Raw genomic sequence first — 22,590 nt, 5'->3', positions numbered from 1 at the left:
CTTTAAAAAAATATAACTATTATATGCTACCTTCATAATGTATTTTTCTTTTCAGAAATATTCTGAAACTATTTATTAAATATTGGCAAAGAATAAGCACTATATAAATGTCACCCATGTTTTACATGCAAAGTTTAGCTTAACCATCATAGAAACCCTCTGAAGTAGGAATTATTCTTATTCCTATTGTACAGATGAAAAAACTCAGGCACACAAATGTTAATTAAGTTTCCCAAGGTCTCAAAATTTATTAGTTCAAAGGCTATGTATTTGACTAACATGCTGCTCACCATGACATTCAGAAATACTATTTTCAAATTATCTTGCAAGACCACTCTTCCTATGTAGGCCCTAATTTTGAACATTCATTCAACAAATGTTTACTGAACATCTATTATATGCCAGACACTGTTCTAACTAGAAGAGCGATATTAGTTAGCACATTAGCAAAATATCCCTGTTCTTATAGTTTAATGAGGAGAAGCAGACAATAAGTATAATAAATAAATTGTTTATGGAATGTGGCTAAAACAATGCTTCGTGGGAAATTTACAGCTTTATCTGTTTATATTAAAAAAGAAAAAAGGTCTAAAATCAATTATTTAAACTTCTACATTCTATCCTATGAATCTTGAAAAAAGAGGAGCAAATTAAATCCAAAGTAAGTAGAATCAAGGAAGCCAGAAAAAGAAGAAATGAAAAAAGAAAATGAACAAAAGCTAGAGAAAATCAATAAAATCAAATGTTGGTTCTTTGAAAAAATCAATAAAATTCTTGAACTAGATTGATCAAGAAAAAAAGAGAAGAAATTACCAGTATCAGAAATGAAAGAGCAAAAGACATTAAAAAGATAGAGACTATTATAAATAAGTAAATTTTATAGTCTATATCCTCTTTTAAATTTTCTTGACTTCAAATATCTTTAAGGTTTTAAAAATCTTGTTTTAATCTATGCTTTTTTAATCTAATTCAAAAATGAAAAAATTTCAAAAAATTTAGGATAAAAAATTTTGTATACCTGAATCCCCATTTACCTACCCTTCTTATTTCTCATCAGTTGTTCTTCGTTAAAATAATCTGAGGATTTAGATCTAAGTTATTTTCTTTTGAAATTTTGTTCTTATTTGAGACTTCTTTTTCAGGATTAATTTTTGACAAAGACATTCAGTTTAAAACTCAATTTCCAGTACTTATTTATGCTTAAACACATAGTTAATTTTTAAAAATCTTATTTATGCAATGACCTTCCAACTCTTGAGTTTCTTAATTTAATTCAGTAGGTTTCAAACATTAGTGTAAGTCAGAATCACCTGAGGGCTTGTTAAAACAGACTGCTGGGCTCTACACCTCCGTTTCTGATTCAGTAAGTCTGGTCTTGTCCCTGAAATTTTTTGCATCTAATAAGTTCCCAGGTGATGCTTGCTACTGGTCCAGAAACTGTAATTCAAAAATCACTGTTTTAATACATCACTTAGTTGTTTAGTACATGTATCTTCAAAAACAATTTTAAAGAAGGTATGTGGATGTAATATTTTCTGAGCCTTTCCATATCTAAGAATATTCCTGATGAATTAACGCATCAGTAACAACTCGGATGTGTGATGACCCTCTCTCCTAAAATAAGAAAAATCTGTTTTCTTCTGGCATTTAGTGTTATTGAGACCAGATCTGTGGCTAGCCTAGGGTTATCCATTTATTCTTTTAATTCAAACTGTTTTCCAGCATATGCCTAGATAAAAGTTTCTTTACTGATTTTTCATATTTTCATATTTTTACATTTTTTAATTCAATAATATTTTAAAATTTTTAATGTATGCTTTTCTTGAGTGAATATTTGGAAAGCACCAATTAATTGAGTTAAAATACAGAAAATGAGCTTAGATCAATGACTGATACATGACAAGTGCTCAGAAAATAGTAGCTATTAGTACTTTTTCTTTAATAATTCTGCTGTACCTCTGCCATCCTGCCATCTTCATCATTAATTCCTTGTTGGGTTGTTTGACTATCATTTTCTCTTTCAAGATTTTGATTTTCCTGTTCTGCTACTCTGCATTTTTGGAGAGTTTCCTAAGCTCTGCCATAAGAGCAATGTGGATTTTATTTGTGCTACTGTATTTCTGCTTCTTTATTGTCTTTCCTTTTCTCACCCATTTCCTTATCCATTCTGTATCTTCTTTTCTCAATCCAATGTGAATTGTTCCCGCTTCCTCTATGCCTGTTTGGTTGGGCAAATCCCCTTTTCAAGACTAGTGGTGGACATAAAAATTAATGTTCACAGCTTAAAGCCGAATTGTCAGAATCTACCGGACTTCCAAGGAACAATGTGAGACTAAAGTGGGAGGGTTTTATCTTTTCCTCCTTGACTTGATCTCTGACACTCTATAAAGATGGAAAATATATAAAACTACATAAATTCCACTAAATGAATACTAGGATCTTAGAATCTCTGATTCTACTTGAACATGTTGGTTTATGAGGATTACAGGTCTTAACATTAGGTATCACCTCCAGCTTCTCCTTGTTACCCTCAAAAAAAAAAAAAAAAAAAAAAAAAAACAGAGATGAAGAGTCTCTTTCCACTTTAGGTCTATCCCAGGCCATTGGAATAACAGAATTCCAGCCTTAAAGTAGGTATAAAAGTGCTAAGTGAAAATGCCAAGTGTTTTATGCCTCTGTTTTTATCAACTCCCTGGTTTAGGAAAACAAACAAACAAACAAACAAAAAACTCAGCTACTTTTTGAGAATGTCCTTACAATAACATCTCTTTTGATCATGAAAATCAATGAATCATATCCAATCATACACCATGTTCTCAGAAATAACTGGTGAAGAATTAGGAGTGGGTGAAGAAGGGCTGCTAATGATGTATCACACCCCCCAAAGTTTATTTCCTATAAATAAGCCTCATTAAATAAAAATTCATTGATAGTTGTTTAATGATTCAGACAAACGGAAGAATGTCAAGTCAACTTTTGGTGGCTCTTTTGAATTTCTGTCAACCTCTATGTCTTCATATATTTTAATGAGAATTTTGGAGAGTCCACCTGCGAGTCCATTCATTTAAAACCCAAATTCCTGTAATTTAATTACTAATAATTGAATGATCACTGACTTAAATTTAACCTATCAAATATACATTGCTTCATTTCATTATCACTAAATTAAACATCTCAAATATTTACTACCCTAAATTATTATACCTTTTAATAATGGCATTCCCCATATTAGGTTTTCTTTTTTTCCCTCCTGAACCGAAGACTACAGAACCAGAATCCTCTGAGATGCTTGCTGAAAATATATACTCCTAGCCCTCACTTCAGATCTACTGAATTAGACAGACTCTGGACCCAGGAACTGGCATATTTAACAAACTCTCAGGTGACTATTATGCACACTGAAGAGTTTGATAATCCCTGCTACATTATAAACCTATGTAAAAAGTGTAGAACATAAGAAAAGTCTTTCAGAAATGATTTAGAACAATGTACAAAAAAATAATACACCTTCTTGCTACAAAAAAAAGAGTACATACCCTCTTCTGGTATAAATTTACTACTAAAAAATAATTTGGGGACCTGGAAAGGCTAAGGCAGAAAGATATTTCAACTACTCAAAGCATTGCTGTTAGCCCAATTCATTTTCATTATGTTTTGATTTTGTACTATTTAATAGAGAAATTCATAATTCTGTTTTAACACTGGACTAAACTAAAGTAAAAAACAAATGTTTTGTGAATAAAATTCCAACACAGAATTAATTTGATCCATTAAACCTTTGGCATCCGCTTTGAAAAGTACATATGTTTCCTTGTGTTACTTCTCAGTAAATTAATACGAGAAATGCATGAAGCACTGAGGTTAATAGGAATACTGAGAGGTTTACTAGACCACTTACAGTATAATTGTGCCCTGTCATTACAGTGAACTTTTTAAACAGTGATTAATCTTAGTGCTATATTTATAGATTATTTTTAGTTTAAATTTTTTTGTGTAAAGAAATACAAAGCGCTGTCGATGTATTTTCTTCCTTCTATATATTGAGACTATTACAAGCATAATAGAGTAAATTAATACAGAATGAGTTGGAAAGGAGCTATAGCACAGTGGTTAAGCACAATGTATCAAGAATCAAACAACACGGATTTCAATAGGGGTTCCACCTGCATACCAGCTATGTGATATTACAACATTTACTTGACCACTCCATGCTTAAGTTTCTTTCTCAGTAAAACAGACCACTAATTATGCCCACCTAATCAGGATGTTGCATTGATTAAGGGACATAATACATGAAAAACTTCTGGCCTCAATCACATAGTAGGCACTTAATAGATATTAGCTATTACTGTTCGTGGAGGACTCAAGAGGACAAGAAGTCACTCTGGCCAATTCTGGGAAAAAAAAAAAAAAAGATTGAAGAGGCGACAACCACTATCAAAAGGAATTATATTTCCCTTTTACTTTACAATATAAGAGAGAATTGTGTAAAATGTGTGCCCAAGCACTGGGTACTCTGAAGCCGGTGACTAAGTAGCAGTAAAAAGACTATAGCAGAAATAACTGGAGGTGGGGAATGGTGGACATGAAAACTTTTTCATGGCTTCTCCAAAAATTTCCCAACTCTAACAGAAATGCAGCAAAAATAGGAGGTTATACACGGAAGTGAGTATATTCAATCTTTTTATTTGTCAAAAAGAAAACAGTAGTACAATATCAAAAATTTCAGTGAGTTGAATGGGTTTTATAGATTGAATTCTCCCCCAAATTTCCTGGGATTACTTGCAACCTAGTTGTTCACATTTCTTGAGCTCTTATTCATGTTAGGTAGTAAACTAAGTGCTTCACATTCATTAATTAATATTTGCATCATAAAATAAATAGTGATACATGCAAATATATCATCCTTGGCTGACCTCAGATCTGAATTAGACTCTTTGTGCTGGTTTGGATGTATTATGTCCCCCAAAATGCCATATTCTTTATTGCAATCTTGTGGGGTCAGACATATTAGTGTTGATTAGGTTGGAATCATTGGATTAAATTGTTTCCATGGAGATGTGACCTACCCAACTGTAGGTGATAATTCTGACTGGATTATTACCATGGAGGTGAGGCCCCGTGCATTCATCATAGGTCTTAATTAAATCATTGGAGTCCTTTAAAAACGCTGTCACAGATCCAAATGCTAGCTGGCTTAGCTCAGAGATGCTTAGAGCCGTGGACCCCTGACACTGGCTGCAGCTTAGAGAGAATTTTTAAAAGGTCTGTTGAAAGCTGACACTGACATTTTGGAGAATGCCATTTTGAAATGCAACCTGGGAGCAAGCAGACACCAGCCACATGCCTTCCCAGCTATCAGAGGTTTTCCAGATGCTGATGGCCTTTCTCCAGTGAAGGTACCCTATTGTTGATGGACACTTTATGGTCTGAAGACTGTAACTTTGTAACCAAATAAACTCCCTTTATAAAAGCCAATCCATTTCTGGTATTTTGCATAACGGCAGCATTAGCAAACTGGAACACTCTCTAATAGTATAATATACATTACCATTTAATAGTATAATTGTAGCCTTTCTGTTGCAAAAATGCAACATTTTGGTTGCCCAATACAGTTTCTTTCTTTATTCCTTTTTTTTTTCAATAAGCATTTTTTCCTAATGACCTAATTAGTATAAACTATATATGGTACAAAATTAACTCAAAAATATTATTTGCATATTTAAAAATTACTTGTAAGTAAAAATTTGTGTTAAGCACTGAAGAATCAAAGAAATATAAGATACTGTATGTTCATAGACTTATTTGATTTTAGGTTTTTTTTTTTTTAATAACAGGAAGTATGTTCTCAGATCCAGCATTAAACAAAGTATTAGAATCACTTTTAAGATCTATAACTTCTCAGAATAAACTACCAGTTAAAAGGAAAAAATATTTGGTTAGCTTTTCTTTTTCTCTTATGAAAGTTAAAATGGGATCTTTTCTAAGCATTAGTGGATCTTTGCTAACATTTGTTAAAATCTTTTTGAGAATTAATTAATTGAGCTTTGAGTCAGAAATCTGGAAGGACAATCATACGTAGTAAAGGTCTAAGCATTCTGTTTAATACCATGCTCCAATAAAAATTTTAATCTTTCTGTGTTCCACAGCAGGGAACCACTAAAATATGACCGTCAACAATCATTAGGTTGAATCCTTGTGACTGCTGATGGCCTATGTTCTATCAGTAAGGATTTCTCACTTGTTTCCAAAAGCTCAAAAGCAAATCAAGATGTTGGGAAGAGATTGAGACTGTCTGATCATCCAAATTTTCTGAATTGCACACAACTGAATATTAAGAATTAAAAGGTGGTTTTTTTTGTTCGTTTTTGTTTTTTGTTTTTTTTGGTATGTCCATTATATGTCTATAACTTTGCTTGGCTTTGGAGGAGATGAAGAAGATGGAGATGGTCTATGATTTCTTCCTTACTTCACACCTTCAAAATGTCCTTCTCTTCTGTGCTGGTTTGAATCTGTTATGTACCCCATAAAAGACTATGTTCTTTTAATCCACTCATGGGGGCAGACCTATTGTGGGTGGGATCTTTTGATTAGGTTGTTTCCATAGAGATGTGACCCCACCCATTCAAGGTGTGTCTTAATTAGTTTACTGGAGTCCTTAAGAGAGCACAGGGAGAGAGAGAGAGAGCTTAGAGCCAACACAGACCCAGATGCTTGGAGATGCAGACAGAAAGATATTTGAAGATGCTAAGCTAAAATATGCAATCCAGAGTTTGCCCTGGAGAAGCAAGGAGGACCCATAGGAGCTGAGAGAAGCTAAGAGACATGCTTAGAGAGAAACACCCCAGGAGAAACTAGCAGAGAGCCAAGAGAAGATAAGAGACAAAAGCCCAGATATTTTGTAGAAAGCCATTTTGGAACCAGAACCCAGAAGAGGAAGGGCCAGCAGACGTTGCCATGTGCCTTCCCATGTGACAGAAGATCCCGAGACACCATCGGCCTTTCTTCAGTGAAGGTATCCTCTTGTTGATGCCTTCTTTTGGACAGTTTTATGGACTTAGAACTGTAAATGTGTAACCTAATAAATACCCTTTATAAAAGCCAATCCATTGCTGGTATTTTGCATTCTGGTAGCTTTAGCAATCCAAAACAGACTATACTAAAATTCCTTCCAGTTTCCTTTACTTATTTATATGAACAAGATTTCTTACTCTTCATATCTAAAAAAAAAAAAAAAAAAAAAAAAAAGTAAACTAGAATTGATGCTGAACTTTGACCTTTCTAGGAATGTGATATTCCTCAATGGATAAATGATCAAATTTTTTAAAAGCTACATTCTTCTCATTAAGAAATGTATATATAATAATATTTTACTTTAATATAGAATAGTTAATATTTATAACATTGTTTTGATAAATTATAAGGCATAAATGACAATAATACAGAAAAAAAGCCTTAACTGAGGAATTTAAAAAATTTAATGTCCACTTAAAAAATATATTTTATTAACAAGAAATATAAAGTAATCCACAAAACATCTTCCAGCATAAAATATTTTAAAATAGGATAAAATTTTTTGGAGAAATGGATTTGAAATACTAGTTCAAGGAGAAAAAATGATGTAAAACTTCCAACTATTAATTAGAACTTCTTTTGTTATTTTTCAATTGGTGATGAGAATAAAATATTGTGGTATTAAAACTCTATTGGGTTTATTTAAAAGAGTGATATAGTAATTTATTTTAAGAATTAATACTTGCATTACATGGAAAATGCTATCTTCTGCCACCACTTAAACTTATGGCTAAAATTTTTAAGGTCAACTTAAAAACATGTGAGGGGCACATAGTTTATTATTTTAAATGTGGTGAATTTGTAAACAGAAAAAATTGAAGACCATAGAAATAATGTATGCAAAGTTCTTAAAATACTGTGAGACTGAAACACTTGTTTGCTGAACTGAATCAAAGTATTGAACTTTCCAGAAGCATAGTGTACTGATTTGGATTTATTATGGCCCCCCAAATGCAATTATCTTTGATGCAATCTTGTGGAGGCAGACTTGTCAGTGTTGATTAGGTTGGAACCTATTGATTGAGTGTTTCCAAGGAGATGTGACTCAGTCAACTGTGGGCAAGACTTTGGATAATTTCCATGGAGGTGTTACCCCACCCATTTAGGGTGGGTTCTGAATTAAATCACTGGAGCCATATAAAGGAGCTGACAAACAGAAGGAACTTAGAACAAGTGAGAGTGACATTTTGAAGAGAAGCTGCAGCCGAGATAGACATTTTGGAGAACACCATTTTGAAATGCAACCTAGGAGCAAGCAGACACCAGCCACATGCCTTCCCAGCTAACAGAGGTTTTCCAGATGCCACTGGTGTTCTTCAGTGAAGGTACCCTACTGTTGATGCCTCTGTTTGAACATTTTCATGGCCTTCAGACTGTAACTTGGTAACCAAATAAACCCCCTTTACAAAAGCCAATCCATTATTGGTGTTTTGCAAAACGGCAGCATTAGCAAACCAGAACACATAGCACGTGAGGTATAGCCGGCCTGACTGTATTTCTTTGCCTTTTCCCATCATTCTTGTATCATCTTCATAGTCTGTATCCTCAAGCATCAGATACTACATATGCCTGTCAGTGGTTCATATGTCCCACATTTAAGGAACTCTTGTAATTTGGAGTGTAGTTTCTCTACAAAGGATTTCCTCATGCTAAATTGCTGAGGCTGTACATCAGGAGATTCTTCCATCCAGAGGAAGGCTGTAGGCAGCTTCCCTTATTGATGAGCAGTATCACGAACCGACTATAACAATGAACTTGGAAGAGACTAAGTGCATAGTGTAACTTTGTGCAAATAGTAGGGACATGGTACAGTAAAATGACTTATCTTTACAACTATTTTATCTTTCCCCTTCTAGTGGTAAGGAATACCATTGTATGGGGATGATAAAACAGAAGTAAATGAAGAGAGAAGAGCAATAAGTTACCAATACTGTTGACCTTTATATTCCATAAGTTTGAGAATATAATAAGGTTAGTTCATACGTAAGTGCTCGTCTTGGGAAAAAACTGCTGTTATTTAATGTTTGTTAGTATCTGCGTAAGGTTAAAAAGTAAAATATAATATTTCACAATTGGGGGCTTACTTTTACCCTTGTCTGTTCTTCTACCTGTTTTCTCTTCACAGGACTACTAATATCCACAAGCTGTCTTCATAGGCACTCGGAATGTATTCTCCTTGCATAAACAATGGTTTGCATTCAACAACTAATCTTAAATGGGGTGACAGTCTTTTCTATTCTGAGACCTCAAATTATGTGTTCTACTTTTTCTAAGAATGAATTCTGATCCTGTTTACTAATTTTTTTTTTTTCAGATACTTAATGGTGGGCAGATATTCTACATTTATTTATGGAACCATAAAAATCTCTAATTTTACTATTGATTAAGCCTTTGACATTATTTTGGAAATATGATATTCAAACCAAAATACTCAGTGACACTAACTTTTCTTCATTTAATAATTCTCAAAGCATTGTTCACAGATCAGCAGCAAAAGCATCGTTTGGGAACTTGTTAACAAGGAATATTCTCAGGCCCGTCCAGACTTATGTATCAGAAACTGTGGAGGAGTGGGGAAAGGTCCAGCAATCTGTATTCTAACAAGCCCTCCACGTTCCCATGCAACTAAAGTTTGAAAACCACTCATCAACTGAAATCTTACAGCACCAACAGAACTTCCATATGTAAAAAAATGACTACAATTTAGAGGTTAAAATATTTCTCTTCATCATCATACATGAATCCTGATACATAAGAGAAGCATAAATGTAAATATGAAATCAAAAAATTTTAAGGGTTAATTTAATTTTCATTATGCAATTATTTGCTTCTAGCCGATTTCCAGGTCCTCAACTACTGAGAGGCAGTGACATTTTGATTGTTCTCCAGATATTAGGAATAAATATGTTGGCTTTATAGTCAGAGTAATGCTGGACAGCTTGGTCTGATGCTTAGGGATTTAAGCCAATGAATGGATAAAGCTGGTGAGGAATCTTATTCTAGTCATGCCCTCCTTTCCTAATTTCCCTTTCCACTGTTTGGTCTTCTCTCTCTTTTCCTTAGGGAGTTGAGTGATTGATAGTCTAATCCAATGACTGTATTACAGCTGCCTCAACTAGGACCCTTTTCCTTATCATTAGCAGTTAGCCTATGGTTAAATTCACAGCTCACTGCTTGGTACAGCCCCTGAGATTTAAGGGTCTGGCCTTTAGAAAATATTTAACATAAAACTGAAATCTTGACATACTGAGAACTCAGTTCTCTGCAAGGCTTCTTTAATTAATCCAATGTACTGTACCATTGTCCTGATGAGACTGTGACATGGTGAACTGTTTCTGAAGCTTACAGAGATGTGTAGTTCTAAATTAAATAGTCACTGACACATACCTACACTGATTTTTTTTAGTACAGTAGATATACATGAATCTGTGAATATTTAAATTCAGTCTCAAACAGTGACACACTACTTTGCATTTTACTTTCATAATAGAGCATTTTTTTTAAATTAATTTCAAGCTTGAAATCATTTTTTATGAACACACACATACACACAGAGGAAAGAAATTTAATAATTTATTACCACTGCTGCAAAGATAAGTTTTAATATGCTTGTCAGAGTCCTATAGTTTAAAAAGTTTATCAAATACTTTCTTAGGAACTGGTACAGAAATTAATTTATTTTTCTAATATTGAGCAACAGAAAAACATACATGATATTTAGGTACCATGAATTTGTTGGTGCTTAAATACTGTTTGATTCTATCATTTAGCTGCAGGACAATAGTATTTAAAAATGCCTAAAGAAAGAATGTAGACCTTGATCTATGCTTTAAACCTTTGCCCTTACTCCAGTCCGTCGATGAGCTGTAAGCATCTATGAATATGGCAGCTGAGTCCCAGATGAAAAATTATGCATCTCATAAACTGCTATTCTGCTGAAATGTCAAGCCAAGGCAAGGCTGTACCTCAAACTCAGCACTTGGCATTTTCCTTCTGTCTGCTTTGTTGCCATGAAGCAAACATGAACAGTGAGGATTTGTGTAGGGCAGGTAACAGGCGAGCTCACTGTCAAAAATCTATTATTAGGGCTCTGATCTCCTGCACAGACCAGTGACGTCCAAACAGTGAGAAACCCAGGCTCCAGGAAAGGCAATATAATGAAAAAGAGGATTCTTTGTCAATCTGTACATGAATATATTCAAATGAGATTTAAATGAGAATATTTCTAATGGTGAGCTTCTTTCACCCAAACTGATAATTTATAATGAAAAATGTAATTCAGCATCTTTATTTGATATGCCTACTTTTGACTTCTGCAAATACAGAACATATATATTTATATAACAAGGCCTTTAATAATTTGATCAGTTCAACTTGTGATAGCCTAAGAATGTTTTTACATATGTGAATAAGAGCCCAGATTTTTATATTATTTTGGTACATGCAAAGAAGAAAAGAGAGAAGTGAATATAGAAGACTTTTAATTATTCTTTTTGGCATGATTTATCAACACATTTTTTATTCATTTAAATAAATTATATCTTATCTAATGGGCTATTTTAGACATTTCAATGTACAAGTCTAAACTCTTTTAGATAAAGATGATGACAATAGATGGCCTATATTTTATGACAGATAGTAGGTGTATTTTCTAAAAGGATTTTATGCATCAATAATCATGTGACTGACATGTAAAAGCATCCAAGCTATTAAGAACTACTTTCTAATAGAAAAAACTGTACCAATACTGTATTTTATGGTATAATTATAATATGTAGTATAAGAACTTGCTGTGATCCTCCCCAAATTTCCAGTTTCTTGCATGTGTGAAAACTGCTATCTCAAGGAAAATGTAACTAAAATTCTGAGTTTCCAATCTTTTGTATATTTTGTTACCTTCCCCATTTTACATGAATATTCACTAACAAATACATCAGAATAAGTTTAAATATATAATTAGAGTCAGTTACATTGCATTTGTATTTAGTGCCCAATAGCACAGTATGCTGCTAAGCCACTGCATGGTCCCAACAATTCATGCCAAATAACTTATAGAAATAAGTAAACACAAAACGTGCAATATAGAATCAATGCTTAAACTCCTTTTTTAAAGGAGTTGGTCCTACTATATTGACTAGAATTTGTGCAAGTTTTCTAAGCTATATGCTTTGTACTCACTTCCAGCCTTATACCGAGACAGAGCTCAAATTACTAGCAAAATTTCTGACTTACCTTCCTTTATGGTATTATTTCTGTGCTGATTTTACAATTAAAGCACCTTCAGGGGGCTTGTAACAATAAAAGCTCAGTGAGGGCTAGGTTGTAGTAGACCATTTCAAATCCTTCATTATTTTACTTGTAAACTATAACTTATGTGTGTGTATGTTTGTGTGTTTATATATGTAACAAACAAAATATGTATAGGACAATTGAATAACTTCACAAATCTACATTTATTCATCCTGCCATTAATAAAAAAGAAGTATTTAAAACAACTCCTTCAAACAAGTTCACCCCATTGAAAGATACTTTTTCTCTTGCTGCAGCTGTAAACAAATAAAGGTTATCCCCATGGAGTCAGTTATAAGAAAGACAATGCTAGTCTATGCTATGCTGGACTCATTCTCAACCATCTCTAAAAGAAGCTTATCCGTGGGGGAGGATTTAATGGGAAAATGTCACACCACAGCTGGATAGCACCATTGATATAGATTCTAGTAATCACTGAGTTGGGGGCTGTCTTAAGATGCCCTCCAATTTGGGGCCAAGGCCAGGAAAAAGGTCAAATTTTGAAACTAAAACAAACAAACAAAAAGAGCTCAACTAAAACTAGGAAACATCACGAGTAACCCACTTACAGATGGGGTTTGCAAAAATGTTAATGAGAATGAGGTCTCTTGCAATCAAATAAAGGACTAGGGATTTGTCCATAAAAAACAATGATCGACTCAAGTTTGTGGTGATACATGAAGTAACTACCGTTAGACATAATAAAAGTTCTCTACATAGATTCTAGTAACAGGAAAGTTAGGTGGTAACAACTTATCAATGTTAAGTCTATACTGTCCAAAGAAAGATAAAGAATGTTGATTCTATAGAATCGAAGAATAAGACAGAATTACTTATACGGTGAAGAACTTAGATAGCCATCAAAGTTTCATTAAAATATCCCATATGAATACCAAACAACCTTTATTTTGATAGTGTAAAATCACTCAATCTATAATTCAACCTTTAATAAACCTACACTGTAATCATGATTCTTACCAGGTTTTCCTCCCACAACAGAAATTTGTTTATAAACCATTCTCATCTGAGTCTGTTTCATCTGAGATCCCCAGATTGTAAGCACCTACCGACTGGTTGGAAATATGTGGCTTCTGAAATAGTAAAGTTTTGGAATGAGGTCCTGACTCTCCCTTTTGCAATAACTTTTAAACTGCAACAAGTAGTACTAGCTTTCTATAGGCTTAATGGCTTCTTTTATTTAACAAAGTAATCTCCCTCTAAAACAGTGGCTTTCAAATTTTTTATAGGTGAACCATAGAATAAAAAGCATTTTACATCATGATCTAACAGAGAAAAACTTGTATGTGTATAGAAGTTTGACTGAACAATGCTTATCCAACTACGTGTGAAGCATTCTGATGTATTTTTAGTCTATTCTATTTTATTTTTTAAAAACATTGATTGTAGCATATTAAATTGATTTCATGGCACACTTGTTAGTTGGGAACCACAGTTTCAAAACCATTTTTTTAAGGTACTCTGGAAACCAGACTAATCATTTTTGAAATAATTCAACTGACATTCCTTAGCTGATGTGCTGTCTTCCCAATGCAAGCCACGGTGCCTTATTAGCTAACGCGCTTTAAGAGAAGGACATTACTGAAATATAACCATTTTTCTATAGCATGTGCACTACCCTGCTAACTCCCCATTTTTCTATTTACTTAAACAAATAAAAAAACAAAAACCTCATTCCCAAACAGCAAAAAGCTTATTCTGAGAAAAAATTAGTAGAGAATGAATAAAGAGCTAGAGAATATATTGACAGGGCAAAATATCTTTCCCTGGCAACACCAAAGTATGTGTTATATTTCAGGTGTCTGTACAAAATTGAACTCAATTTAGCTTTCATTAAACAACAACAACAACAGACTGTAATTCAAGCAACGCTTGTAGAAGGAGATATTCTAGAGCTCTGAGGGAATACTTAGGAAAGCATTAGCACTGAGCCACAGTGAACATTTTTTTTTTTAATTGTGTAAAGATGATCTGGCATATTTTTTAATTGTGTAAAGATGATCTGGCATATTTTATATTGGAGCAGCATTTGAAGCCCTGACAGCCATGTTTGATAAAACTAGGAATGGTATTTAGCTATTTTGATATTTTTTTCAACTCCTAAAATTTGAAACCATTATTATCTAACATTTCTTTTTCTAGGCTGTTTTTCTACAGCTCATTCTGAAGGTACTTTGCTCTAAGACTTGCTTTACTTCTAAAATATATTACCATTGCCTGTTTCAACTGCTTTTCAGATTCTATTACCTTTAAATTAAAGCAAACATTGCTTTAAAGGAGAAAACTCTATTAATTTTTCAGTATATAGAAAGGCTGTTTTCAAAATACACTGTTTAATGTAAAGGGACTTAATATAGAACCTATTAGAAATGAAGCACAAGCCCTTAAAAATGTTAGGCTTTTTTTGTTATTTAAAATGAATATTTCACTAAGGCTTAGCTGAGCTTATAGCCCAAGTGAATATTTATATATGAATTTATAAATCTTGGAAATAGAGTTTTATGGAAATGTTAACAGGCCCTGAGGTATAGCTGAACTTGTTCAGGTACTCCTATAATTTCCAGTGTGTGTACGTTTAAAGACTGCAACACAAAAGACTTTTTCTGATGCTATAATTTTGTACTTTTATTAGACTGAGTTATAGTATGAAAGAATATTCAGAAATTGCAACTTAAATGAGAAAATGTGAATGGTGTTACTTATATAAAATACTACTGCAATAGTTCTTTTATTAATTTTTAATGTTCAGCACCCTCTGTGACCTCCTTTATTCTCTTCTGTCATCATGGCAGGCTGGAAAAATTGAAATGGGCTGATAGAAAATATAGTGCATGGTACAGCCCAACTCTGGAGCTTCTCGACTCTCTTTCTGTGGCACATGCTACTGCAGTCCATATTATTCTGCATTGCAATAATATGTAAGGTCTTGTTTGATAGCTCATGATAAAAGAGAGTTGTATCTGGACCCTGAGCAGGTGCTCCTCATCATCCTTCCTCTTTCTGACATTGTGGGAATGGCATTCAATTGAAACAGAATATAAACCTTTTTTTTTAAAACATCACGGCTCATAGACATACTTCATGATCTCAAAACATAATACCTCACCATGGATAGAAGCATTTTTTTGTGTCTACTCAGCCTCTTCCAAAAGCACATTTTGGTCTGATTCAGCAATGCTTTTCTTGAACAGTAGGACACTGCTATGTTATGTATATTCCACTGTCTCGATCACCAAGGTGACTAATCCTCATACCTCGCAGTCATGAACCTCACATCATTGTCTTTGCAAGACCAAGTTCATGTTGTCACAGCAACAGAGTGCACAGGGCAAAGATACTGAAGAGGACTTTGGGATTAAAACTTCCCTTTCCTTTTTAAATGCAAGTGCTAGATGACAAAAAGAGTGCATGAAGGTATGAGGTCTGCAAATGTCTTGTCTCCTTAAACTGTGAATGTAGGTTTAAATGATTTGGGTGAGACGGTATGAAAGCACAATTTTTGAAGAAGGCAGCTTTTAAAATTCTAGGAAGAAGGGAAATTAATACTGACTATGGAACCGATATTATAATCAGGAAGCTTATAATTTTCTCTTAGAGGGCTCTAGTATTAGGCCTCACCAATAAGTGATGAGACAATTGTGACAATGAGAAATTCTAGGAAAACCACAGACAACAAATGAATAGAATACTTTCAAGACCCTATCTTGATATTCTTTTACTTTGTGTTAATAAATCACTTGAGTCCTCATACTCAATCTATTCCATCTGTTATTTAACTATGAGGAATACTGACCAATTTTAAGAGTTGGGATTATAAAGACGTGATACACTTGTAACATGACCTCCTGATTTTTCAGCAACCTCAAAGGGCACATACTGCAAGGAGAGGACAACACCTACCTGACACGCCACCATATGTAGTCCGCTTCCCAATACCCACTGCCGGCCAAGGTGTGCCATCAGCTTTTAATTCCATCAGACCTGAGACAGTATTGGTGGCTGTAACACCATCTGCACCACCTGTGAAAAACACATCATCGTTTGCTTGCACTTTTTAAAGGGACACAAGTTAAAGCCCATTCAAACACACGCAACCCAAGAAAAGGTATACTTTACTTTCTCTTGAGAACATATCCTTCCATCAAATGTCTTCATCAATTTAACTCCTAGTATTATATAAAAATGCTAGATATAAAAATGTTTTATGAACCATCACTTTATTGTTCCCAATTGTTATGTAGATTTATTGATACCAATATTTTTAAAATAGTGTTGTTTTCCAAGTAATTTATAATGTCTTAGTAAATTAGGGTGCAATTTCCACAGATCACAAACAAGCATACATGATTTTTAAAGTCATGCATGATGTATACATTCCACAGATATTTATTGAGCATATGTTTAAGGCAGTATGGCTAAGCCCTATCAAGTGTAAAAGGACCCAATTATAAATTTCACACTGTGGAAGTTGGTAACTCTTTTTGACTTTATTAAAGGCTCAAATGCTCTTGTTAGATTGTTACATTATGGAGTCATTTATTTGGGAGGGATGGATTATATTGGTGCAACTGGTTTTGTTATAAAATTCTTTGTATGAAAAATAGGTGTTTCTTAAGAAAAAATATAAAGGTTCTTGTGTTTCCAGGTCAAACTTTAGGGTCCATTTCCTAGCTTGAGTCTAGGTGTGAATCTACTGCATTTGTGAGATCAAGCATTCAATTCAACTCTTTTCTTGCACTGTGAACGAAGATATATGCTTATGCTTGTATAAGACATAATTTATATAAGACATACTTTACCATCACTACTTAATTCAGACCCATATTTATATAAATGGGCAATGGATGCAAGCTTAGTTCTTACCTTCTTTTGCAGCTCTTGCGATGCTTATAATATCAGTGACATTTGGGGTCAATTTGGCAAAAAAAGGAACCTGAACAGCTTGCCTAACCCAACGACAGATGTTCCGCACCAGCTCTGGATCCTGTTCAAATAGGTCAGTTAAATATAGAACATAATTAAGAATTGTGATCAAAATGTGTACCAGAACTACAGCAAAGCTGGAGATGTGCAAGGCAAATCCAACTTGACAATGAGCTACATGATATATTTCTCAAATTTCTCCTCAGCATTACAGCTAGACTCATTAGGGAACTAAGGTCAACACACTTCAAGTGAACTGCAAATTTGTCACATAAAGGTTAAATTCCTCAAGGGAGCCTTTGGAAAACAAAATTACATAGAACCAAAAAGGAAGAAAATGTCCCCAGCTTCCAGTAACGTAATATCAGCAACAAAGCATAAACTTCTGGTGGTAAGTTCCAGAAACATTATAGAATTTCTGGTGACCTCATTGGTTCAGGTTTAGTAAAAAATATTTAAATGCTAACTCCTAGGTAAATGAAATTAAATCTGAAGTCTGTAGTCTTCATTATTAGAGGACAGTTTTGTCAAAGTATATTCAAAAGAAAATATATCTTTGACTTCATAATCAATCTAAATATGATAAATACTATATGCTAACTTGGAGTAATTCAGCCTTGGACTCTACATGTGCTGATCATTAAATTAAGCTTACTTTTGTAAATGTCATCAATATCTGTGCAGCATTTTCAACGCACATCTACTTGAAAGAATTGATCAAAATGACAAAAACAAAATAAAATATCAAATGTTCGTTTTTAAAAGCAAGGAATAGACGTTTTCCTGAGCTTGTTCCTATGATTTTTCAGGCTTTTATTTTCTCAGGGGACAAGTATCACTTAGAGGGCAATCTCCTATCCTTTCCATTGAAAATAACTTAGCTGCAGTAATGTGCTTCGATTTCAACACATACAATAGTCCTTTTTTCCATTTCTTTTAGTGCAAAATTTATTCTGACAGGTACTGATAATGTGCTTTGATAAATTACCTTAAAATATGCAATAGAAACTCATTATTGAACTTGATAATACTATTTTGGCAAGTTAAAATGTTTTTTGAATAAAATAAAAGCCCAGAAAAATACAGGCATATTTAAACTAGGAAATAGTACGCAAGTTTATCATTTGTAATTAATATTTTTATATATAAGAAAGTTGCTCTTTGCATTCTAACCTTTCAAATTCTTTTAAGATGAGTTTTCTAATGTTATAACCTTTAGAAAGAACCTTTTCACTTAGGTTTTATGTGTCTTGATCCGTCATCCTGTATCATTCTAAAAGTTATGCGTTTATGTGCAATGAGGTAATTTCTGTTGATTGTTATTGTCTCTATTCAGAAAAGCTTAATAATTTAACAAAAAATCTTCGGCTTGTCTTATTCTCTCTTCAGAGCAGTATTTTCTTCATTAAACATAAATATTAAAAAAAAAAGCACTATATGGAATGCTCTATGGGGCATACTGTACATTATGAATAGTAAAATCTGGAGACTTAGCTATACAAATTCTAACTCATGAAAATGGAGATCTGCCCCTGCCCATGCAATGTTCATGAAATATTTATAACTGCTGCATTGGCATTATGAAGGCAGTTGCATCTTTGTGATTTTCATTTTTAAGTTATGAATTTCCATGGGACTTAGCCTAGAAATGACAGTAACTCTAGATGATAAGAATTGCATGTCCTTTGTGAAACTCTCTTTAAGCTAGAATTTGACAATAACTTAAAGATCACTTGAATTGCATAATACAGGGAAGGTAGCCTGATAAGAATTAGCGAAACAAATTTAAAATATTATTTGGTTCCAGTAGAGTGATCACTAATAAATTGATATAGGCTTTTAAGTAGCTTTCAATACTATTGACCACTCTGTCTTTATAATTTACTTCAAACATTAGTCAGACTTTTTTTTCTGTTGATTTTCACTCTATCTAGTTGAATATTTTAAATGAGTGCCTTATACTTGTTCATCAATTTGGCATTGTGCAAAGTTTTTTAGTTTTTTTTTTAAAGGTCCCTTGGTAAACATTATTTATTTGAATTATGTCTCTACTTTGTGACAGTGTAAGTTGACCTCCTGTAGTACTATGAGTAAGGCTGGTGTTCAGACATAATTTTTCTCATCTTCATATTCAGCCAAACCAGCTTCTGACTACTCATCATACCCAACTGAAAAACAATTTTATTACTTGAGAATCTTAAAAACAACTTCTGAGAAACATTATCATGAAAATTAATGCCTGTTCTGCAAATTTCAAAGTTTTATTTGATAGGCATAATAGGGAATATTCTAATACAACTAGAAATGTGGTAAAGCCAATAACATGCTAACATGAATCTGTATACTTTGGGAAATTAAAGGATAAACTATAATTCTTCACACTTTGATGGTTTCCTCACACTTTTGATATGAATGTTCAAGATCTAAAAGCAATTTATAATGTTTCTGCATCTTGACCTTCTCATTTTCTAGTGACATCAATAGATAACTTTACCCAATCCTCCTAAACCAGTTTTTAGAATCTTATTGGCAATGAGCAAATTTTAGACAATTTCTAATTCCCCCCCCCTCAAAATACTCAGAATAGAAAATATACAAAGTTACTATTATTTCTCAGACAAATTGAGACTTTAATTTTGTTGGCACCAACAAAAAGGAAATAAAACAAAATTCTGGACTGCTCTTTGATTGTCAGACATAACATAGTAAGCACTCAAAAATAGTTGTTGTTATCAGTGAATGAATGAATGAAATCTTGGCACATTTTCCAATTTATTTCTTTACACAGTCATCAAAATGTAAACTATATTTAGGTTTAAGAAAACTTGGTTATATTTTTTAATAGATAATGCCTAAAACCACGATATCAAAGAAGTTTACTTTACAAACCTGGGATAATTCTGAAGAAAAATGATGATCATTGCAAAAAGAAAGAATAGCTTAAAGAAATCTTTCATAGTATCTAATCCACAAAAAAACCTGCCTGGATCACCAATTTTTATTGGCTCTTTCTATAGGTATCAGTAATACCTATCTCAGAGCATGATTTGCAATCTCTCCCACAGCAGCTGCTCATTTGGGTGTGTGTGTGTGTGTGTACTTCTTTAATACCTGTTAACAACTTTGTTATCCGTGTGATCACTGAAGAAAGCTCTGAGGCAACAAAAGGAGTTTTCTGTGACGGAGGTGTGTGGCATTATAAGCCAGAAGGCATTAAAGCCCTGAAGGGAATCAGTGAGGGTCCAGAGAGCAACTCGTAGGCTTGGGGGTACCATATGAAGTGAAAGTGCCAGACCAGACTTGTGAAGTGCTCAAGAGAGGATAAATGAAGGCTAGTGACCCATTTGGCCTATTTGACAATTTTAATGGGGAACAGTTCTTTGTCTGTTACAGTTAATGTGCCCTGACATAGATTCCTATGAAAACCAAACGATAATGACAACTAAGACTAGAAAATGTAGTGCCGAGTGGATTGTTTGCTGCAATGGTTCCCATTGTCCAAAACTGGTTGTTTTTAAAATGTAATTTATTCTCTGGGCCATAATATAATGATTTTTAACTCTAGTAACTGGTATGTCTCTAGTTACACATTAATGAGGGTCTATGAATAGCCCAACCTGCTGTCTTTGAGTCCCCTATGGTGACCTCTCCATTGTAGGACAGGTTTCTTAACCAATTACTTAGAGCATCAAATCCCATTGGTTTTATTCCTTGCACAAAGAAGCAAGCACTAGAGAATGAGACTGAGAATTTCCTGATATGCTAAATTACAAGTGAAATTTTTGACCTGTAGAAACATTTCTTTCCAATTTACCTGGTAATTTTACCTCTGCACAACTATTTTCAAAATGGCTTTCTTAGAAGCCAGCATTTCTATGAATCCACTGAAACATTTTACCTGAATAAAATGTTTTCCACTAAGGAACTCCTAAATCTTAATTCAGATGACATGCCAAGAAGTGGCTGACATTTTTATTATGCCCACTTTTTAAAAATTAGATTAACTGGGTACCAATTTCACCTCTTTAATTTTCTTTCCAATTATCATGTCCTAAACCATCATCTTTTTTAGTAAAATTGCTCTCTAGTGTGAACTTCTGCCATCCATTGTAAACTAGAACTATAAAAGGCTTTTACATCACTTATAACTGTAAGACTAGATTTAGCTTCAAAGTATTAAAGCAAAATTGAGTTATTTATCATTCTATGACAATAATTAGGAAGGAAATAGCTAACTATTCCAGGTACAATTATTAGTTAGTGCAAAGATTGTATGTTGGAAGGGGTATGTTTTAAATTAATTTGTGGGTTATTATGTATTCCTGACTTAATTATAAGGGTGGTATAACCACTTTGGAAAACAGTTTCACAGTTTCCTATAAAAGGAAACATACACTTACCAATCAATCCAGCAATTCCACTCTTAGTTATTTATCCAAGAGAAATGAAATCATACATCTACATAAAGACTTGCACATGAATGTTCATAGCTACCTTTTTTCCAAAATATCCCCAAACTGAAACCAACTCAAATATCCACCAAAAACTGAACTGATAAACACATTGTGGTATATCCATACAATGGAATACTATTCAGTAATAAAAAGACATAAACACTTCAACAACTTGGATTTATCCAAAAAATACTGAGTTAAGGATAGACAATGGAGATAGTATATTACATATCTTTGATCTCCATTGTCTATCCTAATAAGTAGGATAGACAGTTGCATAGTTAGTACGGTACCCTGAATCGAATTATTTTATACTCTTGAAAACAAACAAAAAACAAACAAAAACATTTTATAATCTAGGGGAAAAAAAGGCATGTCACAATCACTGTGATTATAAAATTTTATAAAAGTATCTATTTTTTATCTTTCTTGTGTCTTAAGTTGATGGTGACAAAGAACCACCTGTGCATCTGTCCTATACAGGCACCCTCCCCATTCTGATTCTCACTTCAGGATCTTTGCTTATTTCTCTCTGCCAGGTATGTTCTTCATTTCTTGTCTCTTGGATAGCACCCCTAAAGCAACCCACCATGGCCAGTTCTGCCATCCTACCTCAGCACAGGGTGGATTAGTAAATTGCTCCCTCTTTGATGCTTCTGTAGCATTTCTTTATTATTGCATTTAGTACAGTGTCTTATTCATTCATGGCACTTTGCTCCCTGCTAGACTATTAGTCTCTGAAGGGATGTATCTTATATCTTGTTCTTCTTTTATCATGATATCCTAACATAAAATTTGAGGCATTAAAGATAATCAATCAATATCATGTTAA

At 33.6% G+C, this 22,590-nt stretch overlaps 1 protein-coding gene across 3 annotated transcripts in view; it reads right to left on the bottom strand.

The window, feature by feature from the left end:
* The window catches only part of DPYD (dihydropyrimidine dehydrogenase), a 943,583-nt gene that overhangs the window by 209,947 nt on the left and 711,046 nt on the right, over nt 1-22,590 (bottom strand). For all 3 annotated transcript variants that reach the window (XM_037826568.1, XM_037826567.1, XM_037826569.1), the window contains 2 exons: nt 17,245-17,365; nt 16,282-16,401 (listed from right to left, as the gene is read on the bottom strand). In XM_037826568.1, the coding sequence (XP_037682496.1) occupies nt 16,282-16,401; nt 17,245-17,365 (241 nt within the window). The remainder of the gene's footprint in view (nt 1-16,281; nt 16,402-17,244; nt 17,366-22,590) is intronic.

The sequence above is a fragment of the Choloepus didactylus genome, chromosome 2 (genome assembly GCF_015220235.1).
Source record: "Choloepus didactylus isolate mChoDid1 chromosome 2, mChoDid1.pri, whole genome shotgun sequence".
Classification (NCBI taxonomy): Eukaryota; Metazoa; Chordata; class Mammalia; order Pilosa; family Megalonychidae; genus Choloepus; species Choloepus didactylus.
Note: the sequence above shows the minus strand (reverse complement) of the source record. Positions and strands in the feature narration are given on the sequence as shown.